A 19455-nucleotide genomic window follows, 5' to 3' on the forward strand; every position below is an offset into this window, starting at 1 on the left:
GCAGGTCCTCTCTGAAGTAGGGAGGGAGGAACTCCAAGGCCTCTCCCCAGCTGCCTTTTGTTCTGGAGGTTTAGTCCTTATCAAACTCCCCCATAACTCCCAAGGTCTCCCTGAAGCCCCTTGGGAAGGGCCACACCCGGTCTTGTTATCTACCCCCACAGGAATTAAGGTCACCGGGCTGGACTCCTGGATTCACATCTCCCAAGCCAAACGATGGACACCTGAGCCTGACGCACCCACCCTGGAGCCACACCCTGCTCCACCAGCCTACCCCTGTGAGCCAGCGGAAGACCTCAAATATCTTTTCAAAAGGAGCATCATCTCGAACACGTAACCTATGCCTTCACTTCCTCCCTTTTTGTGGGCTGTGTCTCGAGCAGGCAACGTGTGAGTTGCCCATCAGTCAGGCGCTAAGTGAATTAACTTAGGCAGGAACTGCGTTGCTCATACACACACTTCATTGCAGGGAGTTACAACCTATGCCCCATAGCGCCTCGGCCTTCCCCAAGCTGTGCTCACCTTGCCCGTGATCTTAGTCCCCTGGCGGTGGCTGGCTCCGAACCGGTCCTGGCTAGTTCTCAGTCTCGATGCGCCTCCAGGACACCCAGGGACTCCGAGGGGCCGTGCAGAGTCCGGTCCACCTCGTCCAGCTCTGCTCCCGGCCGGCATGATGCGTGCTGTCGATCGGGAGGAGGTGGCGATGGCCTCGTGGCGAGTGGGGTCTAAGTGTTCATAAGGGAGTGGTTTATCGGCACCAGCTGAGGGTTGGCTGCTGTGCATACCGGGCGCCATGTGGTATGTGTTTACAAGTGCACACAGTATTGTTTTCCTACAGGTTTTACAATGTATTATACTTTTATATAATTTTTCAATACGCTTAATGCACATCAAACATAATACCCATGACAGCTGTTTTTATCCTTGTCCCTTTTCTTCTAAGTGTTGGCCTGTGGGCAACTTCTCCCCGAGTGGATGTGGCCCAGTGAGTAGCCCTGAGTGGCGGGTATCTTGTCCTGTGTACCCTGCTCTTCATGCTCTCCTTCCTCTTATAGTCTGTGCCTTGGCTGCGGGTCCCCCTCCCTGCCCTCATGACTGCAGTTAACTACAATGCTGCGCCTGGTTGTTGTACAGCAAACTTTGCTGTTTAAAAGATGGAAAAATATATGGCAAGGGATTAGGCACAGGCTTTGTTGGCATGTATGGTCCCACCCACTGTCTAGGAAGGGCAGGCCAATGGATCTGTTGGCCATAGGAGGGGACAAAAAATAAAAAAACCAAAAGACTATAAAAACAAAAGTTGAAATAGTTATTGACATGTCATTGGAGGCTTATGTAAATTATGTGTGGCAGAGACTCCCACTGGCCACTCCCCCTCCCAGGAAAAAATTATAACTCCCACAGCCTCAGCCACCCATGGATGTAAATCCCCAGCTGTTCAGGTTACTAAACTCTGCCTGTCGTCTTTTAAACTCTACAAACCTCTCTTTGGCTGAGGATTGCTGGCTTTGTCTCTCTCCCAGTCTTCCACAGGTATTGGCAACCCCCATGGATTCACTTGAGGCCTCACCAGGTAATAAATTAAACCCTCCCGTAACAAAACCTAGTATTACCAATATAGAACTAACCCATCCTGCTCCCCAGTGCCTCCAAAGTTCACAGGGGTCAATTCCACTGGGGGAAATTCCCAAAATCTTTTGCATCAATATTATGCAGTCAACAAATAACGCTCAGTGTTTATTTTGTCCTGGAACTTACTTTGTTTGTGGAGCTGCTGCCTACACTTGCCTACCTCCTGGCTGGAAGGGAACCTGTACTAAGGCTCTCCTAACCCCACAAATTGATATTGTCCCTGGTAATCAAGCCCTTCCTATTTCTCTAGAGGCATACACTCGGTCAAAAAGAGCAATCCAAATCATTCCCCTATTGATAGCTATGGGGATCACAGCTGGAATAGTACCAGCATTGGGGGCGTCTCCTCTTCAGTCTATACCTATCAAAAGCTGTCAGCAGAATTTAATGCTGACATAGAACAGATCACTCAAGCCATAGAGGCTTTACCAGGTAGATTCACTCGCGTCAGTAGTGCTCCAAAATAGGTATGCACTTGACCTATTAACTGCTGAAAAGGGTGGAACGTGCCTTTTCCTAAATGAGGAATGTTGCTTTTATACTAACAAATCTGGGGTGGTCAGAGACATGGCCCGACAGTTAAAAGAACGTGTTACAAAAAGGAGACAAGAACTAGCCAATTTGTGGTCCTTCTGGGACAACCTGCGGAGCTTGGGCACTACCCCAGGCTGGCCCACTTTTTAATGCTCCTTCTAATACTCGTACTTGGGTCTTGTATAATAAACGCTCTCTCCAGACTCATATCTCAACAGGTCCAGCGGATCGAACTCCAGCTTTTAGTCAAGGAGTACACACCTCTGCCTGCACATGAGCCCTCCATCCCATTCTATCAGGGGCCCTTACAGACTACACGGGTCAACCGCTGAGACAAGTACCACCTTCCCCACCCGTCGCCCCACTGTCAGCACAAAGAAGCTGGATGAGTCATTGCTCCTCTCCCCAACAGCAGTTGGGTACTTGTCTCAGAGGGGGACTTGTTGGGTCTGCAGACCTAAGGCAGATGAGTAAGTAGCCCATCCCCCATGGACAGCCCCATGAGCCCTGCACCCTGAGGAGTTATAAATCTACATTCCTGCATCCTGAGAGGGATGCACCCTGAGGAAGAGATACAGGGTCTCCAAAATCTGCCACAGGACTGATAAACAAAATGCTCTCAAGGTTGTTCCCCCGACACCTGCCAATAAGGGGTAAACAGGCCAGCTCATCTAAGGGGGCCCCTGTGCAAATACATGGCCAATAGAAAAAAAACCCCACCTGACTGATACACTAACCCAGAGTTAAAGTGTCCTTAAAAAGCCCCAACCTTCACCTGAGCAGGGAGTTACCGGCTTCCAGGCTCGCTGCAGTACCTTAGCTGTAACCTTTCCTTTCTCTCTAATAAATCCTACTTCATATAAAGACATTGGCTCAGCAGTCAGCTGCCTCATGAGTCAGATCCCTGGCCTGTGGAGGCAAGGACCCTCGACCACGGCCTGCCACACTTCGACACCGGCATGTAACATTTTAATCTCAGGGCTCCAAAGGGCCCTAAACAGCCTGCCCTGACCCCCAAAAGAATCTTCCTGGGGTCTCTCCCAATGCTAAGGTTCTAGGAGAGCTCCCAGCTGCTGACACATGTCACTATGGGTGGTAGCTGCCCGGTGGTCAGAGACCTCCACACTGCCATCACCAGTGCGCCGATTCCCGACCCGCCTGACTGCAGCTCCATGTGTATTTGTCACATGTGCCCCCCAGTAGGTATTGGAACCCCACTTCCCATCTAAGTGCAAGGCTGGGGTGCAGCCTAGTGGCGAAGCATTTGCCTAGCATGCATGAGGCCCTGGGTTCCATCCCCAGCACCACACAAATCAAAGCAACCCAAAACAGTGCCTGTCCTGGATGGTACATGATGGGTGTCACACTCTTTCGGTTGCCCCAAGATCAAACACAAACTATCTCAAACAAGAACAAGGATTTATTGGTCCACGTTCCTGCCAAGTCCAAGATGACTGACATCAGATATAGCCAGATCCATGTGCTCAAACCCTATCCTGTCTCTCCCCACTCTTTGGTTCTTACGCCCATTGGCTGCTCCCTCTGCCTCGGTTCAGGTCAGGTACTGCCCACACTCCTCTGAGTGGTTCTCACCCTGGGAATTGGACCATTTCAGCACCAGGTGTGAGCTGGGTACTGACTGACTGACCTGTCACAAATGCCCATGTCTGGACCAATCCCTGAAGCCCATCTCAAACTTGGTGGGAGAGGGAAGGGACAATGGCAGCTACAGCACCTGGATGGACAGTTAGTGCCCTAAAGGTCATGGTAAGAGACCCTCAGCCAAGGCTCTTGGCACCTGCCCAGTTTCCTGGACACCCACAATACCACAGAGGGCTCAACCTCCTGAGTGCTGGGATTATAGCTATGCATCACCACTCCAGGCCCCCAGAGGGTGTCTTGATACAAGAAGCCACACCTTTCTGTCTGTTGGCCATCTGAGCACTCTGTCCCTCTGGAGGGCATTGGAGAAGTGACCCCAGGAGCAGCCACACCAGCAATAATGGGTGCTGATAAACACACGCCCAGCTTCTTTGGCCTCCAGTAGTCTACAGCCCAAAGCATGTCTTACAGCCCCAGAGGTCCCCAGCAGGACCAAGCCCCTGCTCACTGTTCACCTGGCTGCCTTCCCTTCCCTTCCTTCACCCTACTGGCACTTCCTGGAGTCACCTCTGAAACCACTTGCTCAGGGTCAGCTCAGCTACAGGCAGAGGTGTTACTAAAAGAGGGCCTGAGGTGAGAATGGTTGTGCACAACTGTAATCTCAGCATCCCAGAGGCTGAGGCAGGAGGATCTCAAGTTCAAGGTCGGCTGGCCTCAAAAACCAACAAAACAAAATAATAAAAGAGGAACTGGATGTTGGGTAGGCAAAGATAACAGACAACTGTGTGACAAAATCAGTTCTGCAAGGCCCCAGGGAGGTTCACATGGCTGTCATCACCTTGTAGGGACCCCCGCAGCATGCCATGGCAGACCCACTCCAGGTCCGCTTGCTCTGGCTGGGTCTAGATCCTGCTAAGTGGATGCACAGTAGTCACTTGCTCAGCTTAGCTGTCAGCACAAAGAAGCTCAGGAAAGGCTCATAGAACTGCTGCCTCAGACCCCCTGGGGGCGCTTCCTGTGGATTCAGGACCCTCCCCCACCTGTCTGGCCTTGAACCAGGGCTAGATTGGCAACTTGGTTTATCTGACAGAATGTGGAGAAGGGAGGTCACACTACCTTCAACTGCAGTCCCGCACACCTCTGTCCCTTCCTCCCTCTCTTGCACCCGTCTCCACAGGGAACCCATGCCTGAGTAAGCCCCTTGTCCTCAGCATTCACCACCCCACACCAGGCAGCCCCTGGACGATAGCTGACTGCAGACAGGAGCTGAGCCCAGCTAAGTCGCTGATCCTAGTCCAGGTTGGCAGAGTCCCTGGGTGACCTACAATGTGAGAAAGAGTAGTTTTCCAAGAGAAGCTCAACTGGCTGTTTCATGCTGCTAAGCTGAGTGTTATATAGTGGTGGGTACCAGACAGATCACATTTGGGGGCTGGGACTTGCTGAAAGCTCTGCCCGTCTCCATTCCCAAAACGCTGAGCACAAGATCATTTCCAGGGTCTTGCAGGCCCTTCTTGAAGACCCTTCCTTGGCCACAGTAACCAGTTCTGACACAGGGCTGGGCAGGTCACCCTAAGAGTGCCAGAATGCTCTCTGCTAAAAACAAAGCAGAAACTGCAGTTTGTGCTGACCTCCTGACCTTAAACAGGCAACGCTTGTAATCCCAGCTATGTGGAGGCAGAGGTAGAAGGACAGTGGTTCAAGGTCAGCCCTGACAAGAACAATCAGTCTACCTCACTCAGTAAGCCAGGTGCAGTGGTGCATGTCTGCAGTCCCCGTTAGGCAGGAGGCAGAAGCAAGAGGACAGCAGTCCAAGGCTGGCCCAGACAAAAAGCATGAGACCCTCCCTAAAAAATAACTAAAGCAAGAAAGGGCTGGTGGAGTGGCTCAAGTGACAGAGCACCTGCCTAGCAAGTGTGAGGCCCTGAGTTTAAACCCCAGCATTGCAGAAAAACTACAAAAAAACTTAAATTCTGTGAGGACTCAGCACCAGCAACACATGGAGGTTGTGAGAAAAGCGAGATCCAGCCCCACACAGCTCTGGCTCGCGTTTTACCATGATCCCTCCAACGATGCTGTGCACAGCAAGGCTTCGGAAGCACTGGATCACAAGGGAGGCCCCAGTGCCTCGGTTCCCCTGGGGTTAGGAGCCTGGAGAGTCCTCAAGACCAGGACTGGAGTGCAGACACCACCTAGTGGCTCCCTGCAGGATGTCAATTTATTCAGGTGACAGAAAACCGGCAGGCAGTGGGAAGACCACACAGGTCAGTGAGCAAGGTGGCTTTGCCTTCCCTGTCCTTCCAAGAAGGATCCTGACTCTGGCTGGCAAGTCGGTGATGTGATGTGCTGTGTAGAAAAGGGTTCTGTGATGTGGTCAGGGCAGATCCTTGTCTTTCCTCCACCTGTCCAGGAGGCAGGCTGGGATCTGCGTGTCACAATGCAGTCACTGGCTGGTTTGCTAGTGGACCTCCTGGGACTCTCTGCCAGTGGCACAGGCCTTCCGGGGGATGGCCTCTAGGTGGCAGAGCCAGGCAGGTGTGAGGCAGGCAGTCTCTCTAGCAGCCCTGTATTGCTGGGGTCGCATGTACCATGCAGATAACCAGGTGGGGCCATGGCTGGGAGGGGGATGGAGGCAGCGGGGCCTGGCTGAGGCCACCCAGGTGTCTATGTCAGTGGCCACAGTGCCTCATGGCAGAGGCCAACGTGAACACAAGCCTCCACAATGGGCCGTCCTAGCCGCTCGGGCTGTCAGTCCTTGAAGGGCTCACGGACGTCCCCGGGTTGCTCCTTCTCGATGGCCAGGAGATCCCCGTTCATCTCCTGCAGGGGGTGGTACACATAGTCCCCATCCAGGTGCCGGTTCCTCTCGCCTCTGGAGCCCAGGAGCAAGGACACGTTGGCTGAGATGCTGATCAGCAGCAAGAAAACCAGGGCCAGGGTGAGGGCCAGCCAGGTGGTCCTGGGGACAGAAGAGACCAAATGGGGGCTACTGGGCAGTATCAGGGCTGGGGAAGCAAGGAGGGGATTCCTGGGCCCACACGGGGAACTTTGAGCCAGATGGGCCAGGAGGGTGGGGGGCACAATGAAGATACAAACATGGAGCAGCAGGGAACAGTCACCATAAGGGACCAGACCTTCTGATGCTTCAGGGGAAACCATTATCCTAGCTACTTGGGAGGCTGAGATTGGGAGGATCAAAGTTTGAGGCCAGTCCAGGTAAACATAACCAGAAGAAAATGGATTGGAGGTGTGGCTCAATTAAAGCCCTGAGTTCAAACCCCAGTCCCACCAAAACCAAACCAAAACAAACACCCAAACAAAAAAGAGAGAGAGAGAGAGAAAAAAAAAAAAACATTAAAAAAAAAAAGTCGTTTTTCTTGCTGGTACTGGGGTTGAACTCAGGGCTTGGTGCTTGCTAAACAGGTGCTCTACCACTTGAGCCAGGCCTTCAAGCCCCTTTTGTCTTATTTTTAGGTAGGGTCTCATGCTTTTTTGCCCAGGGCTGGCCTTAGACCATGATCCTCCTACCTCCACCTCCTGCCCAGCTGGGATGACAAGCGTTTCACCAAGCCTGGCTTTTTTGTTGAAATGGGGTCTCACCAACATTTTGCCCAGGTTGGCCTCCATCTGCAATCCTCCTGACCTCGGCCTCCCAGGTAGCTGCAATTAAAGGCATGAGCCACTGCACCCAGCTAAATTTTTTTTTAATGTGTATGTTACTGATTTTCAGATGTTACAATTGGACTGTAAATTTTAAATTGTGCAGGCCAAATAAAACACAGTGAGGAGTGACCATATCCAGCCCAGGAGGCCTCAGCTGCACCCTGTGCTCCAGGGGCTGTTGACAATTGGGGCCAGGCTCTGCTCCAGTGTCCCCAAAGCAGACAGGGTAGAAAGAGCCCTGCCCCTCCATCCTCTAAGGCTGGGGGTGGGGCTGGTCTCTGAGGCCGTTCTTTTCTGCACAAGTCTTAGGCAGAACCGCTAGCTTGGGGAAGGAATAGCCACTAGGACTGAGCAGGGAGCTGGCCTGCCACCATGAGCATGGTCTTCAGGTCTGCAGGGCTCAGGGCTCAGATCACACAACTTAGAGGAACCTGTACCTAAGGCCTTGGCTCCATGATCTCCTCTTTGTCTTTGCTATGGTGCATTTTCTAACCGTGTGTCTTGAGTTTTCTCCACATGTGTGCTGAGCCTTTGGGGGCTCTCCAGACACCTGGGTTAGGACCTCCAGGAGGGGCCAGCAACCTGCCCTTCTGACCAGCTCCCAGGCGCTCCCCCTGGGACAGGGGTATTCACCCCCACACCATCTCCAGAACCCATGCAGCCCATCCCCAGGTCAGCGGGTCTAACACTTTACCCAGGATTGATGAGAAATGCAGAGTCTCAGCTTCATCCCAGACTTTGGGGTACAGGAGCCTTGGGGTGCGGCCCAGAAATCCCTCTTTTTGTCAGTATTAGGGGTTGAACTCAGGGCCTCTGAGCCAAAACCCCCTCCCTGTCCTTTTTGCTTTAGTTTGTTTTTCAGATAGGGTTTTGAGCTTTTGCCTGGGCCAGCCTTGGACCGTGATCCTCCTACCTCCACCTTTCAAGTAGCTGGGATTACTGAAGGTCCTCACTGCAACTGGTGCCCAGCGATCTCTGGAGATCAAGTGTGAGACCCATCAGCACCAAGGAAACAAAGTGAGTCCCCTGGGTCTCCGCACTAGTGACTGAGCTGAGAAAATAAGCCCCAAGTCTTTGTGGCCTGGGAGACAAGCCTGTGGGTGCATGGCGTGACTCCTGCTGGGTTGGGACCAGGTCCCCGTCACTGGCCTGGCCTTGGCTGTGCCTGTCCCTGTTCTTATGATGGAGAAGCATCACCTGGCATCAAGTGCCATTTTCCAACTCGCCAGTCCCTGCACAGACGCTATACCTTACGGAGGGTGTGGGGACCCCAGCACCTACCTGGTGAAAAAGGAGAGCTCTGCTGCCCTTGGGGTCACCTCTGGAGCCCAGAGACACTGTTTCACTGCAAGAGACAAGCAGAGGCATCAGGGCTGGGGGAGGACAGTTGCCTTCCCCAGCCCACGTGTCCCAGGGTCCTGTACCTTGGGAGCTGATGCAATCACCAGTCTGGGGGTCACAGGGACACTGGTGCTCACACCGGCAAGGCCTCTGGCATCCTGGCCCATACCAGCCCAGGGGACACTCTGTGGAGAGGAGACAGGAGGACAGAAGTGAAGATCTCAGGCACTGGGGTCTCTTCCTGTAGAACAGGACAGCTTGGGTGTGGGCAGGGCTGGCAGGAGAAGCCCCTGCTTCCCCAGGCTACCTCCTGAAGGAGACCTGCCTAAAAAATCTCTGCAGGTGTCATTAACTAAGGATCTCAATATGACATCATCCTGGATTTAAGGTGGGCCATAGAGCTGATGGCCTGTGGTCCTGAGGAGAGAGATTAGACATGGTGGAGACCTCAGTGACATCACCCAAATAGCAACAGCAGAAGCTGCTTCAAAAAGGCAGTGAGGATCCCTGAGGATGGGGGAGAGGGGGCACAGCCCCACTGCTGCTATTCTGGCCATCCATATTGTGGAACTTGTAGCAGTGGCAGAAGAAACCCAGACTGAAATTCACACACACAGGACACACAGCAAGAGCCAGGAGCCAGGAGCCAGGAGGCAATTCCCAAAGCAGACGGTGCGACAGGCGGTGGAGCAAGGAGCTTGAAGCTACCAGCAGCCCCTCCTCTACCTGGTGGCTCTTACCTTCACTGCAGTTGGACCCTGTCCACCCCGAGTCACAGCGGCAGCCAGCTGCCAAGACAAGACACGACAAGGAGGCCAGGTGAGGGGGCAGGCAGGGCAGGGCTGGGCAAACCAGGGTCCCACCAGAGCCTCCACTGCCCCCACTCACTCTCTGTGCACAGCCCGTGCCTGCTGCAGTTGGAGGAGCCGCAGTCCAGCTCGTTGCAGGCCGCACCCCGCCAGAAGCTCCCTGAGCACTCACAGCGGCCCTCCACACAAGTGCCGTGGCCACTGCAGTCAGGCGGCTGGCAGCGGGGCTCGTGCACACACACCACAGTGGACACATGGCGGGGACAGCGCCACATGCTGTCCTGGCTGCAAGGGAGGCGACGTGTGTGTAGAGGCAGCGGTGTCCTGCTCATTCTTATCCCTCCACCCCAGGGCCTTTGCATGTACTGTGCCCTCTGCCCAGAGGGCTCCCTCATTCCCACCCAGCCACCTCATCGTTCCATCTCAGCTCTTCTTCCACTGTTCTCAGTGAGATCTTTCCTGACCCATGGCCTCATCCACCGGTGCGGGCAGTCCTGGCATGCTGAGAATAGGGGTCTTGGCTCTTTTGCTCATTCTTGATTCCCCAGGGCCCCATGGATGCAGTACCAGTGATCCGACGGGTAACTGGCCAAGGTCCCATTGAGCACGAAGGTGGCCGAACCACCCCCATCCAGGTTGATGGCGTTGACCACGTCCTGCTGCAGGAGGAACTCCGCCATCTCCCACAGGTTAATGCTGCAGCAGAGAATAGGGGTGTGGAGCATTCCCACTGCTGACTCTGGTTCAACCAAGCTCCACATTTCCAAAAGGTCCCCGAAGGATGTTCTGTCCCAATCCCCCAAAGCTGGGAACATGACTGAGGACCACTCCCATGACTGTGCCGGCATGTGGCACAGTTAGATTTATCTGGGTGGATCCAAGGGAATCATGGGAGCTCTTAAAAGCAGAGTGCTTTGACTGGCCAGTGGCAGGGGAAGAAGCGAGAGGTATAGCAGCAGCAGGTAGGAGGGGATCAGCACACCTCTGTGGTGTCAAATCTGGGGGAGGGGACTTCCTTATGAAGGAACATGGACAATCTTAGGGAACTAAAGGCCCTCAGCTGGCAGCTGGCCAGGGCACAAACACTCAGTCCTGAACAGGGAGTAGTGGTGCATGCCTGTAATCCCAGCATCTAGAAGCCTAAGGCAGGTGGATTGCAAGTTCAAGGCTAGCCTGGGTTATCTGCCAATGTCCTCTGCCTCAAAAAGCTGTGAGCTTGGAAGAGGATTCCTTCTCAGAAGTGCCAGATTAGAAGGTCAGTGTGGTGGCTCATACCTGTAATCCCAGCTACTCCTGAGGCAGAGACTGGGAAGGTTGCAGTTTGAGGCCAGACTAGGCAAAATGTTAGTGAGACCCTATCTCAATCAGTAAGTTGGATATGGTGGCGTGTGCCTGTCATCCAAGCTATACAGGAGGCATGGATAAGAGGTTTGCAATCCAAGGTCTACCAGGCATAAAAGACCCTACCAGAAAAAGAACTAAAAGCAAAAAGGGCTGGGGTCATGGCTCAGGTCATAGCAAACATGAGGCCCTGAGTTCAAACCCCAGTAGTGGGGGGTGGAGAGGAAAAAGCTCCAGGTAAGATCCCCGTATGACCAACACCTTGATTTGGTCTTGGGCCACCCTGGACATAGAACATCCCCTACTGAGTATTTCCAGAGTTCTGACCTATGAAACTGTGATCCAGCACCTGGGTGCTATTTTAAGTTGCTACATTATGCTAATGTGCTGTACAGCAATAGCAGAGGGACAATGACAGATTCTGCAGTGGATCAACCTCTGGCTCAGAGAAGCTGAGTGACTTATCTACAGCCACAGCTACTGATGGCTGAGCTAGGATTGGAACCCAGGTCCTCACATGCTACCTCTAAGGCCACCTGGGGCACAGAAGAGATGAGGCCTAGGTGTGGGAAGCTGAGGGGGCCCGAGGGGAGGACAAAGAGTTCCTGGAAGTAGGACAGAATGAGGGACTGTCTTCCTGTGGGAAGGCGGGGGACAAATGGGTCAAAAGAGCAGTCATCAGGGGGTCAATGTCCCTCAAAGCAGGACTCAGCCCTAGCCTGGAGGCCCCAGTTCCTGGACTCACCCTCGCTGCTCTGTCTGTCCATCTGCATGAAAGAGCACCAGCTGTCCTTTCCGGTCGTGGCCCACGGCTGTCCTGGCCGACATCACGTTCACAAATTTGCTAAAGGAACCTGGAGAGGTGGCCTGGCTGATCACCCAGTCAGTGCTTTGGGAGGCCTCCTGGCTCTGCCTCGTGCCCCTTACCAAACACCACTCTCCACCTCCCGGCCCCAGTTGCCCACTGCCTAGCCCTTGGACACAGATAGCCTTCACGGGGCTCCCTGCCTCCCCTGCCCTGTTCACTCAGTGTCCATGCTGCAGCTAGAGAGCTCTTCAATGGGCACCAGGTGATGCCCTCCTGAGGAAACTGCTAATGGCTTCCGCTGAATATTTTTGGTTTTCCTTCTGGTTCTGGGGATTGAACCCAGGCTCTTGTGAATGTTTGGCAAAACCTACTTGAGCCACATGCCCAGCCCTTTTGTTTGTATTCTGCTTTTGAGACAGGGTCTTGCAAACTTTGCCTGCTTTGCCCTTGAACTCTCCATCGTCCTGCCTCTACCTCCTGAGCAGCTGGGATTACAGGCGTGAGTCATTAGCGCCCGGCTAAAATAAATCTTAATTCCTACAGCTTCCTAGCACCCAGAATAGTGCTAAGCACAAACTAGGAGCTCAACAAAACCTTATGAAAAGACTTAAGAACAGCCCACTCCACTCTGTTCCTGGTTCCAAGGGAGCTGCTGTGACAGCCTCCAGCCCAGCCCTCCCCCACCTGTCTCCTGTGTCTCATCACACTCGGTGGCCTGGCTCTCGTTGATGTATACGCTTCCATTTCGAATCAGCCACACCACCCCGCTCAGCAGCTGCACAAATGGATTCTCCGAGTCCAGCACCTCCTCCTCAGACAGGTACCTGGACACAGGGAAAGCATGAGGCTCATTCACCAGTAGGGCCAGTCCTGGGGGATGGGTAATGCATCCTTCCTCAGGGTCTCAGTTTGGCTGTGGGCTCTGCCAGTCTCTGCAATCTCCCTACTGTCAGAGCCACTGCTGGAAGGACTGAGGCAGGGCTAGGACAAAACCCACCCCCACCACACCTTTGCAAACAGTCCACAAGGGCTGGCCAAGTGGCTCAAGTGGTAGAGCACCTGCCTGTAAGTGCCTAGCAAACAGATCTCCAATCTCTCTGTGGCCCTCAGCAGCCAATCTATGTGCCAGCTCCTTAACTGGTCCCTTTTCTTTTCCAGCCTAGCCCTCCCCACCTCCCAGAGTCAGAGCAAGTTCTTAATTGACCGGCGCTGTCACCTTCTGATATCCCATTCCTCTTGTGGATCCCTCTCACACACCAAGCCTTCCTGCGCCTCTGAGCCTTTGTGCTTGCTGTTCCTTTTGCCTGGAATGCTTTTCCTCCAGTTGTGACCTAGGCTGTTAAGCTTCAGGTCTCTTAAAGATCACCTTCCAGACATGTCCTTTCTTCACCACCCTACCTAAAGTCAACACTCTTTTTTACAACTGGTCCATGCCATCGCTGCTTTGCTGAACACACACAGTCTGATGTTATCATTACTTACCCGACTTTCGTTTACTTTCCCTAGTAGTGGGGTGAGGGGGAGTCTCTTAAAGCAAGAGCTTGCTTGCTCAACGTCACCTCCCCCCGGACACAGCACATTGGCTGACCCAAACATAGTGCTCTATGTCACACACGGGGTGATGACTAAACTCTGCAAGAAACGCGTTCCTATCCCCATGCTGTAGAAGAGAAAACGGGGGCTCAGCTTTGCTTAGGTCAGCTGAACACAACCGCACGCCCACAACTATGTCCAGGTCCTCCGCCCTCGACAGCCACGGGGCCGCCCAGTCTGCTCACCCGGTGACCAGGGTCCCGTCGCGGCGGATCCCGAACTGCGCGTTCTGCAGCCCCCCGGCGTCGCTCACCCGCCGCGCGTCGCTCACCACGTTTCCCAGGCAGTCGCCGGTGCTCATGCGGAAGAAGCCGCCGTTCTGGGCGACGAGGCAGCCGGCAGCCCGCGCCGTGTTCTCTACGGTGGCGCGGCGCCTCTGCGCGCAGCCTCCGGGCCCGCCCGGCTCCAGCACCGAGAACGTGCGCAAGGGATCGGCGACGCGCGTCAAGTGGCCCGCCACCGCGCGGCCCCCGAAGTGCGACACGAAGGTGCGCACGGCCGCCCGGCCTGCGCCGGGGGTCGCGAGGGGCGGGGCCCAGCTCTCGTGCTCGCGGCTGCCGGCGCGCACCCGGGCGCAGTCCCGGGCTTGGCGCGTGCGCGCGCGCGGGTAGGGCAGCAGCAGGTCGTCGTCGCGGGAGGCCCTGCGGGGACCGGCTAAAAGTGAGCTTGGGGGGGGTGGCTAAGTCTAAGAGACCGCGGAGAAGGGAGACCCCGACCAGGCCCGTCCCTCCGAATTGGACTCACCCGGAACCGAGGCCGCCCGACGCCGTCCCGAGGAAGCCGGGCAGCGCAAGTAGGAAGAGAAGCTCGCGCCCCTTGGGGGCCGCCATGTTAGGCCCGGGCCTCCGGTCACGTGGGCGTGCCTCACGTGACTCGAGAGCCTGCTTAAGCTCCTTCAGTATCGCGAGATCTCCGAGGCACTGCGGGATTTTTCTTTTTCGGTCGGGGAAAGAATGGCTGTGGTGGTGATGGTGAAACTTTCTGTATTGATGTAGTTTCAAGCCTGTGGAAAGTTGCAAGAATGGTATACGGTCCTCTCCGTTTACCTCACGCTTACCTCATTTACTTGTACTATTTGTGCTTTACTCGGACACTTTTCTTTTTCTCCTGAGACCAGGGCTCACTATGTAGTCCAGGCTGGTCTCGAACTCGTGATCCTCCTGCCTAAGCCGTGAGGGCTGCGATTACAGACTGAGACACCACGCATTTTTTTTTTTTTCTGAACCAATTGCAATCAAGTTGCAGACTTGCAACTTTACCTCAATACTTAGCTATGGTCTTCTAAGGACAGGGACATTTTCTGATTGTTAGAAATATCTTTAAGATATTGGGGTGTCACGAGAGAGACAACACAACTCAGAAGTCAACAGGCAAGGCAAAGTTTACTTCTGCAGAAGGGTGCGCCACAGACAAAGAGCAAGCACCCTCAGCTGGGAGTCCGCTGGGGTCTTGTCTGTAAGGCAATGCTGCCCCTACCCTGAAGTGGGCAGATTTTGGGTTCACAGTCTACCTGGTTGCCTAATTGGAAAGGGGACATGGTGAGGGGGCTTTGAAGACAAAAGTTTAAAAGCTCAGGGAAGCAATAATTGTTTGAGATTATCAACTATGGAACCAGAGCATCTAGCTAAATTTGTCCACCTGAGGATAACAACCGTTTGTTTTTAATAGAAACCTTTATCACATTAAGCAGAGTCTATGAAGCAAGCCTATTGGAAGCGGGTTAGTGAGCTATGGGAAGTGAGTAGTTAACAGCGGTGGTTACTGATTAAATCCTTTGACAGAAAAGACCCAATCTAAGTTGATTCTCACACTATGTAACCAGAGGACAGGTAAAATTCGGATCTTTTACATAGGTATAGTTATATCAGCCAATCCCTAATTCACTTTTGGATTTTGCTACTTGTCCCTGTCACACTCTTTACCCCCTGCCCCCCAATCCAGGACCCAATTTAGTTGTTTCTTTGGTCTCCCTGGATCTAGAACACTTCAGCCTTTCTTTGTGTTTCAGGACCTTCACATTTTTGAAGAGAGACAGGTCAGCTACTTTATTTGGGGGTGCTTAGTGAAAAATGAGAACATGCGGTGGGTAAGTGCTTGATCAAACAAGCCCAAAACTATTGAGAATTTCACGGTGGTGAGTACAGAGGGTTAGAGCAAGCCCGGGACACTTCTGAGTAAGAGCATGAAGCTGGCCCCAGGTCCAGGAGTCAGTTTATTCTGTAGCATGTGCTTAGCAAGTGTGAGGCCCTGAGTTCAAACCCCAGTACAGCCAAACAAACATGGCAAAGTGAAGATACTTCCCTACAGACTTCTCAAGATTTGTGGTGTGGGCCAGGCCAGACCTCTCTGTCCTCATCCCGCACTATTAGTACTTCAACCCAGGCCATTGTTTGAGCCACTGCTCCTTTGAGCCCATGGGTGATTCATTAAGTCACCTGGGTTGGATAGTGTCCCTCCATATTTGTGTCCTTCCCAGAACCCGAGTATGTGACCTTAATTGGGTCTTTGCAGGCATAATGTGTTAAAATGAGGTCACCCCAGAGCAGAGTGGATCCTAAATCTAATCTGACTGCTGTCCTCATGAGAAGGAAAGAGGCCAGAGATAGACACAGAGGAAACACAGCCACATGGAGACATGGCAGAGGTAGGGATGAGACAGCTGTGAGCCAAGCAGTGCCCGTGATTGCCAGCAAGACACAGATTCTTTTTCTTGCTGTGAATGTTCCAGAGATTCTTCACTCCAGGGAAGCACAGAGACCGTGGTGTTGTGGGTTTGGCGAGGGAGGACCCTCCAAGCTCATATAGACTGAGACATGAGCAAGGAAAAGAGGTCCTGCCAATCCCAGCTGATGGAATGTTTTGGCATGGACAGAGCAGAAATGAGACCAAGGCACAAAGTATGAGCAGGACAGGTCAGGCTCCTTCCTTGGGACTTGAGACTGAGCTGGCTGACTTCAGCTCTAGCCAAAGGGATACAGTAGTGATGGAGAGGGGATCAGACTGCTGTTCATTGAACAAAGGAGCAGCAAGGTTTTATTGTTTTCTTGGGGTGCGCTGAAGTTGAGCACCTGTCCATTAGTCGTGGCCATGATTTCAAAAGCTGTTTCCTGCCTGGCGTGCAAGCATTCTGACCTTGAGATTTGCAGGTCAACAGATGGTGACTTAACCCAGGAACTGCTGAGTTACTGGTGGTGGTGACGTTTTCTTGCGTAATGTCCTGGCTTCACGGTTTGGGTGCACCTTACAATAAGGCTGAGGGACTGTAGGTGGTGAGCTCCTGAGACAGCCTGAGGGTGGGGGAGAAGACGCACATACCAGCTCTAGTGGGCAGTAGGCCAAGTTCACCATATAGTATAGTCTTGGACAAAGCGTTCTCCAAATGGTGGCATGTCTACATGCAGAGCTGAGTAGAGTCTGACTCAAAGGTTGAGGCGAAAGGGTACAGGTGCCATATGAAAACAGAAGTGCCAAACCTTTTATCCCACTGTGTCACCCATCAGATGTCTGTAGACAGTGTTTTGAGCAAAAGTGGCCTTCAAATTTCTGCAAAGTAACCTAGGCAACTGATACCATAACCCACATGGCTGAAGTGTTACCAGTGCTCGTGGGAAGCTAATAACGTATTTCTCAGCTGTGTGACCTCCAGAATTTGCAATTTTTTAAGCCAGCAAAGATCAGTGACGTGTGCTTGCTGTGGCAGATTATGACATTTGTAGGACTACGGTTTGCCTTAGTTAACAATTCTTTCTCATCTTTGTTGTTTGGGTGGCCATCTTGGACCCCACCAGTTTTAGCTCGGTCTTAGTCATACGGATTCCTAATCTGTAAACATTCTGGCCCTGGGTCCTAATCTGGTGTTTTATGACAAAGCTGTTGAGAGGACACAAAGAAGGGGACAGAAGAAAACCCACATTATGTTATTTTTTTTTCTTTTCGAAGCAGGGTCTCACTGCAGAGCCCAGATTAGCCTTGAACTTGTGATCCTCCTGCCTCAGAGTCACACTGTGCCTTTAATGGATAGCGGCTTCCTTGCCCATAGTTTGCCTTTTGTGCCCTTTTGGAGGTAACTGCCTTGGGGTGGAAAACAGACTTGCAGGTGCATCAGGAAGGTAGGCTGGTGGTGGTGGTGGGAGACGGAGGGGCCAAGCCAGATCCCTTAGAGAGAGCTCCAGGAATGTGGATTTGGATTTCGGCCAAAGTGAACTAGCTAGCCACTGGAGGAAGACTTTTAAAATAAAAAAAAGTTTTAGCAAGAATAATTTACATATCACAAAATTCTCCTGTCTTAAGTGTACAGCGAAATGATTTTTAGTAATACAGAGCTATCCCTGCATCATTCCAGCAGATATAGAGATAACTCAGTTCTAGAACATTTTTATCAACCCTCCAAAGTTTGGTCATGTGATCCTGTTTTTCATTTAGTGTCCAAAAAGGCAAATCTGAAGAGATAGAAAGCAGATTAGTGGTTGCCTGGAGCTGGGGGCTGGAGAGGAAGGAACAGGTGGGAGGGATGACTGGATTAGAAGTAAGTTTTCTGGCCTCAGAGCGACATATCTTGGTTAGCTCTTGGCTTGGGTTTCCAGAAGACACCCTTTCTGGTCCTGCTTAGCTTTTTGCGCACTTAACAGAGCCGCTGAGAGCTCCGAGCTCCTGGATACAGCACCTCTGTTGGCATCTCCTCCACTACCTGAGAACAGGAACACCTGGGCACAGGGGTGCTGAGCGAGTGAGGGAGTCAGATATTTGCAGGGGAAATGCATTTACTGTGTACCCAACAATTGTATCATCAAACTGCGCCAGCTAGGGTCACGAACAATGTCTTTTTCCTGTTCGACTCCCAGCTCAATAAATGGCAGAATAAGGGAATAAGAGAACAGTGTGGGGGACACAACTTGAGTGTAGGGTGCCTGCCTAGCACGCTCAAGGTCCTGAGTTCAATCCTCAGTGCTGCAACTGAACTATGACCTTGAACTCGGCATGCTCAGAAATGTGGCCGCCCCTAAGGTGCCTCCCAGTATGAATGTGCAGAGGCTGCTGAATAAAATCGCCACTCCATGCTTCCTTGTTCAAGGAAAGCACAGCTTTGTAAATAACTCCTGTGCCCTCCTCATAAGGTCATAAGTCTTTTTTTTTTTTTTTGTGTGTGTATTGGGGTTTGAACTCAAGGCCTACACCTTGGGCCACTCCACTAGCCCTTTTTTTGTGATATTTTCAAGATAGGGTTTCTCGAACTATGCTTGGGGTGGCTCTGAACCGTGATCCTCCTGATCTTTGCCTCCTGAGTAGCTAGGATTACAGGCATGAGCCACCAGAGCCCAGTCAGGTCATAAATCTTCCTCCACTTTTTTCTTGGGGTGAGGGGGTGGGGCAGGACTGGAGTTTGAAGTCAGGGTTTCTCGCTTGCAAAAGCAGGTACCCTACCACTTACGCCATGCCTCCAGCCCATTTTTTGCCCTTATTTTGGAGATGAGGGTCTCTCGAACTATTTGCCTGGGCTGGCCTCGAGCTGCAATCCTCTTAATCTTGGCCTCCCCACTAGGTAGGATCACAGGCGTGAGCCACTAGTTCCTGGCTCCTCCATTCTGCGCTGGCTGTGTTCTGGCTTTGTGCTTACCAACATGTGAACCTGTTGTGTTGGGTTACTTGTGTACGTTCCCCGGCTAAGGGACAGCCCAGGAATCTGCACATTTAATCAGCTTCCCCAGGTGCTGAAAAACCTTCCAGAGACTGAGGGAAGTGATGTGGGTAGGACGACCATATTCAGGACACAGGCAGGAAGTCTGGTGTCTACATTGTGTCCAGTGCTCCCAGCTAGGAGAAGCTGCAGTTGTGGGGAAGGAGAAGGGAGAAGAGAAGACATCTGCTATGTGTTTATCCCTTTCAGTTCAGAAACTGTAGCGACAACAGGGGAAGAGGTCTTTCGGGGGGTTTGCCCCCCACCTCTGGCTATACTGGGGTTTGAACTTGGGTCTTTGGGCTTGCTAGGCAGAATGTTTTACTGCTTGAGCCACACTCCTAGCCCTTTTTGCTGGCTTAGTTTTGAGATCTTGTCACATTAACTATGCCCTGGCTGGCCTCGAGCTCTCCATCTTATGTCTGCCTCCAGAGTAGCTGGGATTACAGTTGTGCATCACCCCA

At 52.7% G+C, this 19455-nt stretch overlaps 1 protein-coding gene across 3 annotated transcripts; it reads right to left on the reverse strand.

Annotated features, from left to right (window-relative positions):
- Positions 1-466: 466 nt before the first annotated feature.
- On the reverse strand, positions 467-14210 carry Nagpa (N-acetylglucosamine-1-phosphodiester alpha-N-acetylglucosaminidase). Of its 3 annotated transcripts, XM_074059744.1 has the most exons (11): positions 14062-14210; positions 13503-13958; positions 12409-12548; positions 11662-11770; positions 10143-10271; positions 9655-9860; positions 9507-9554; positions 8850-8951; positions 8707-8770; positions 7363-7422; positions 5938-6721 (listed from the first exon to the last, which is right to left on the reverse strand). In XM_074059744.1, exons 1-11 carry the CDS (start codon positions 14145-14147, stop codon positions 6511-6513), a joined length of 1611 nt encoding a protein of 536 aa, XP_073915845.1. In that variant the 5' UTR covers positions 14148-14210; the 3' UTR covers positions 5938-6510. The 3 variants fall into 3 exon arrangements, with proteins under 3 accessions (XP_073915846.1, XP_073915845.1, XP_020016948.1); XM_074059745.1 differs by lacking the exons at positions 5938-6721; positions 7363-7422 and adding an exon at positions 467-722; XM_020161359.2 differs by lacking the exon at positions 7363-7422.
- Between the last annotated feature and the right edge of the window lie 5245 nt (positions 14211-19455).

The sequence above is a fragment of the Castor canadensis genome, chromosome 17, assembly GCF_047511655.1.
Source record: "Castor canadensis chromosome 17, mCasCan1.hap1v2, whole genome shotgun sequence".
Lineage (NCBI taxonomy): Eukaryota > Metazoa > Chordata > Mammalia > Rodentia > Castoridae > Castor > Castor canadensis.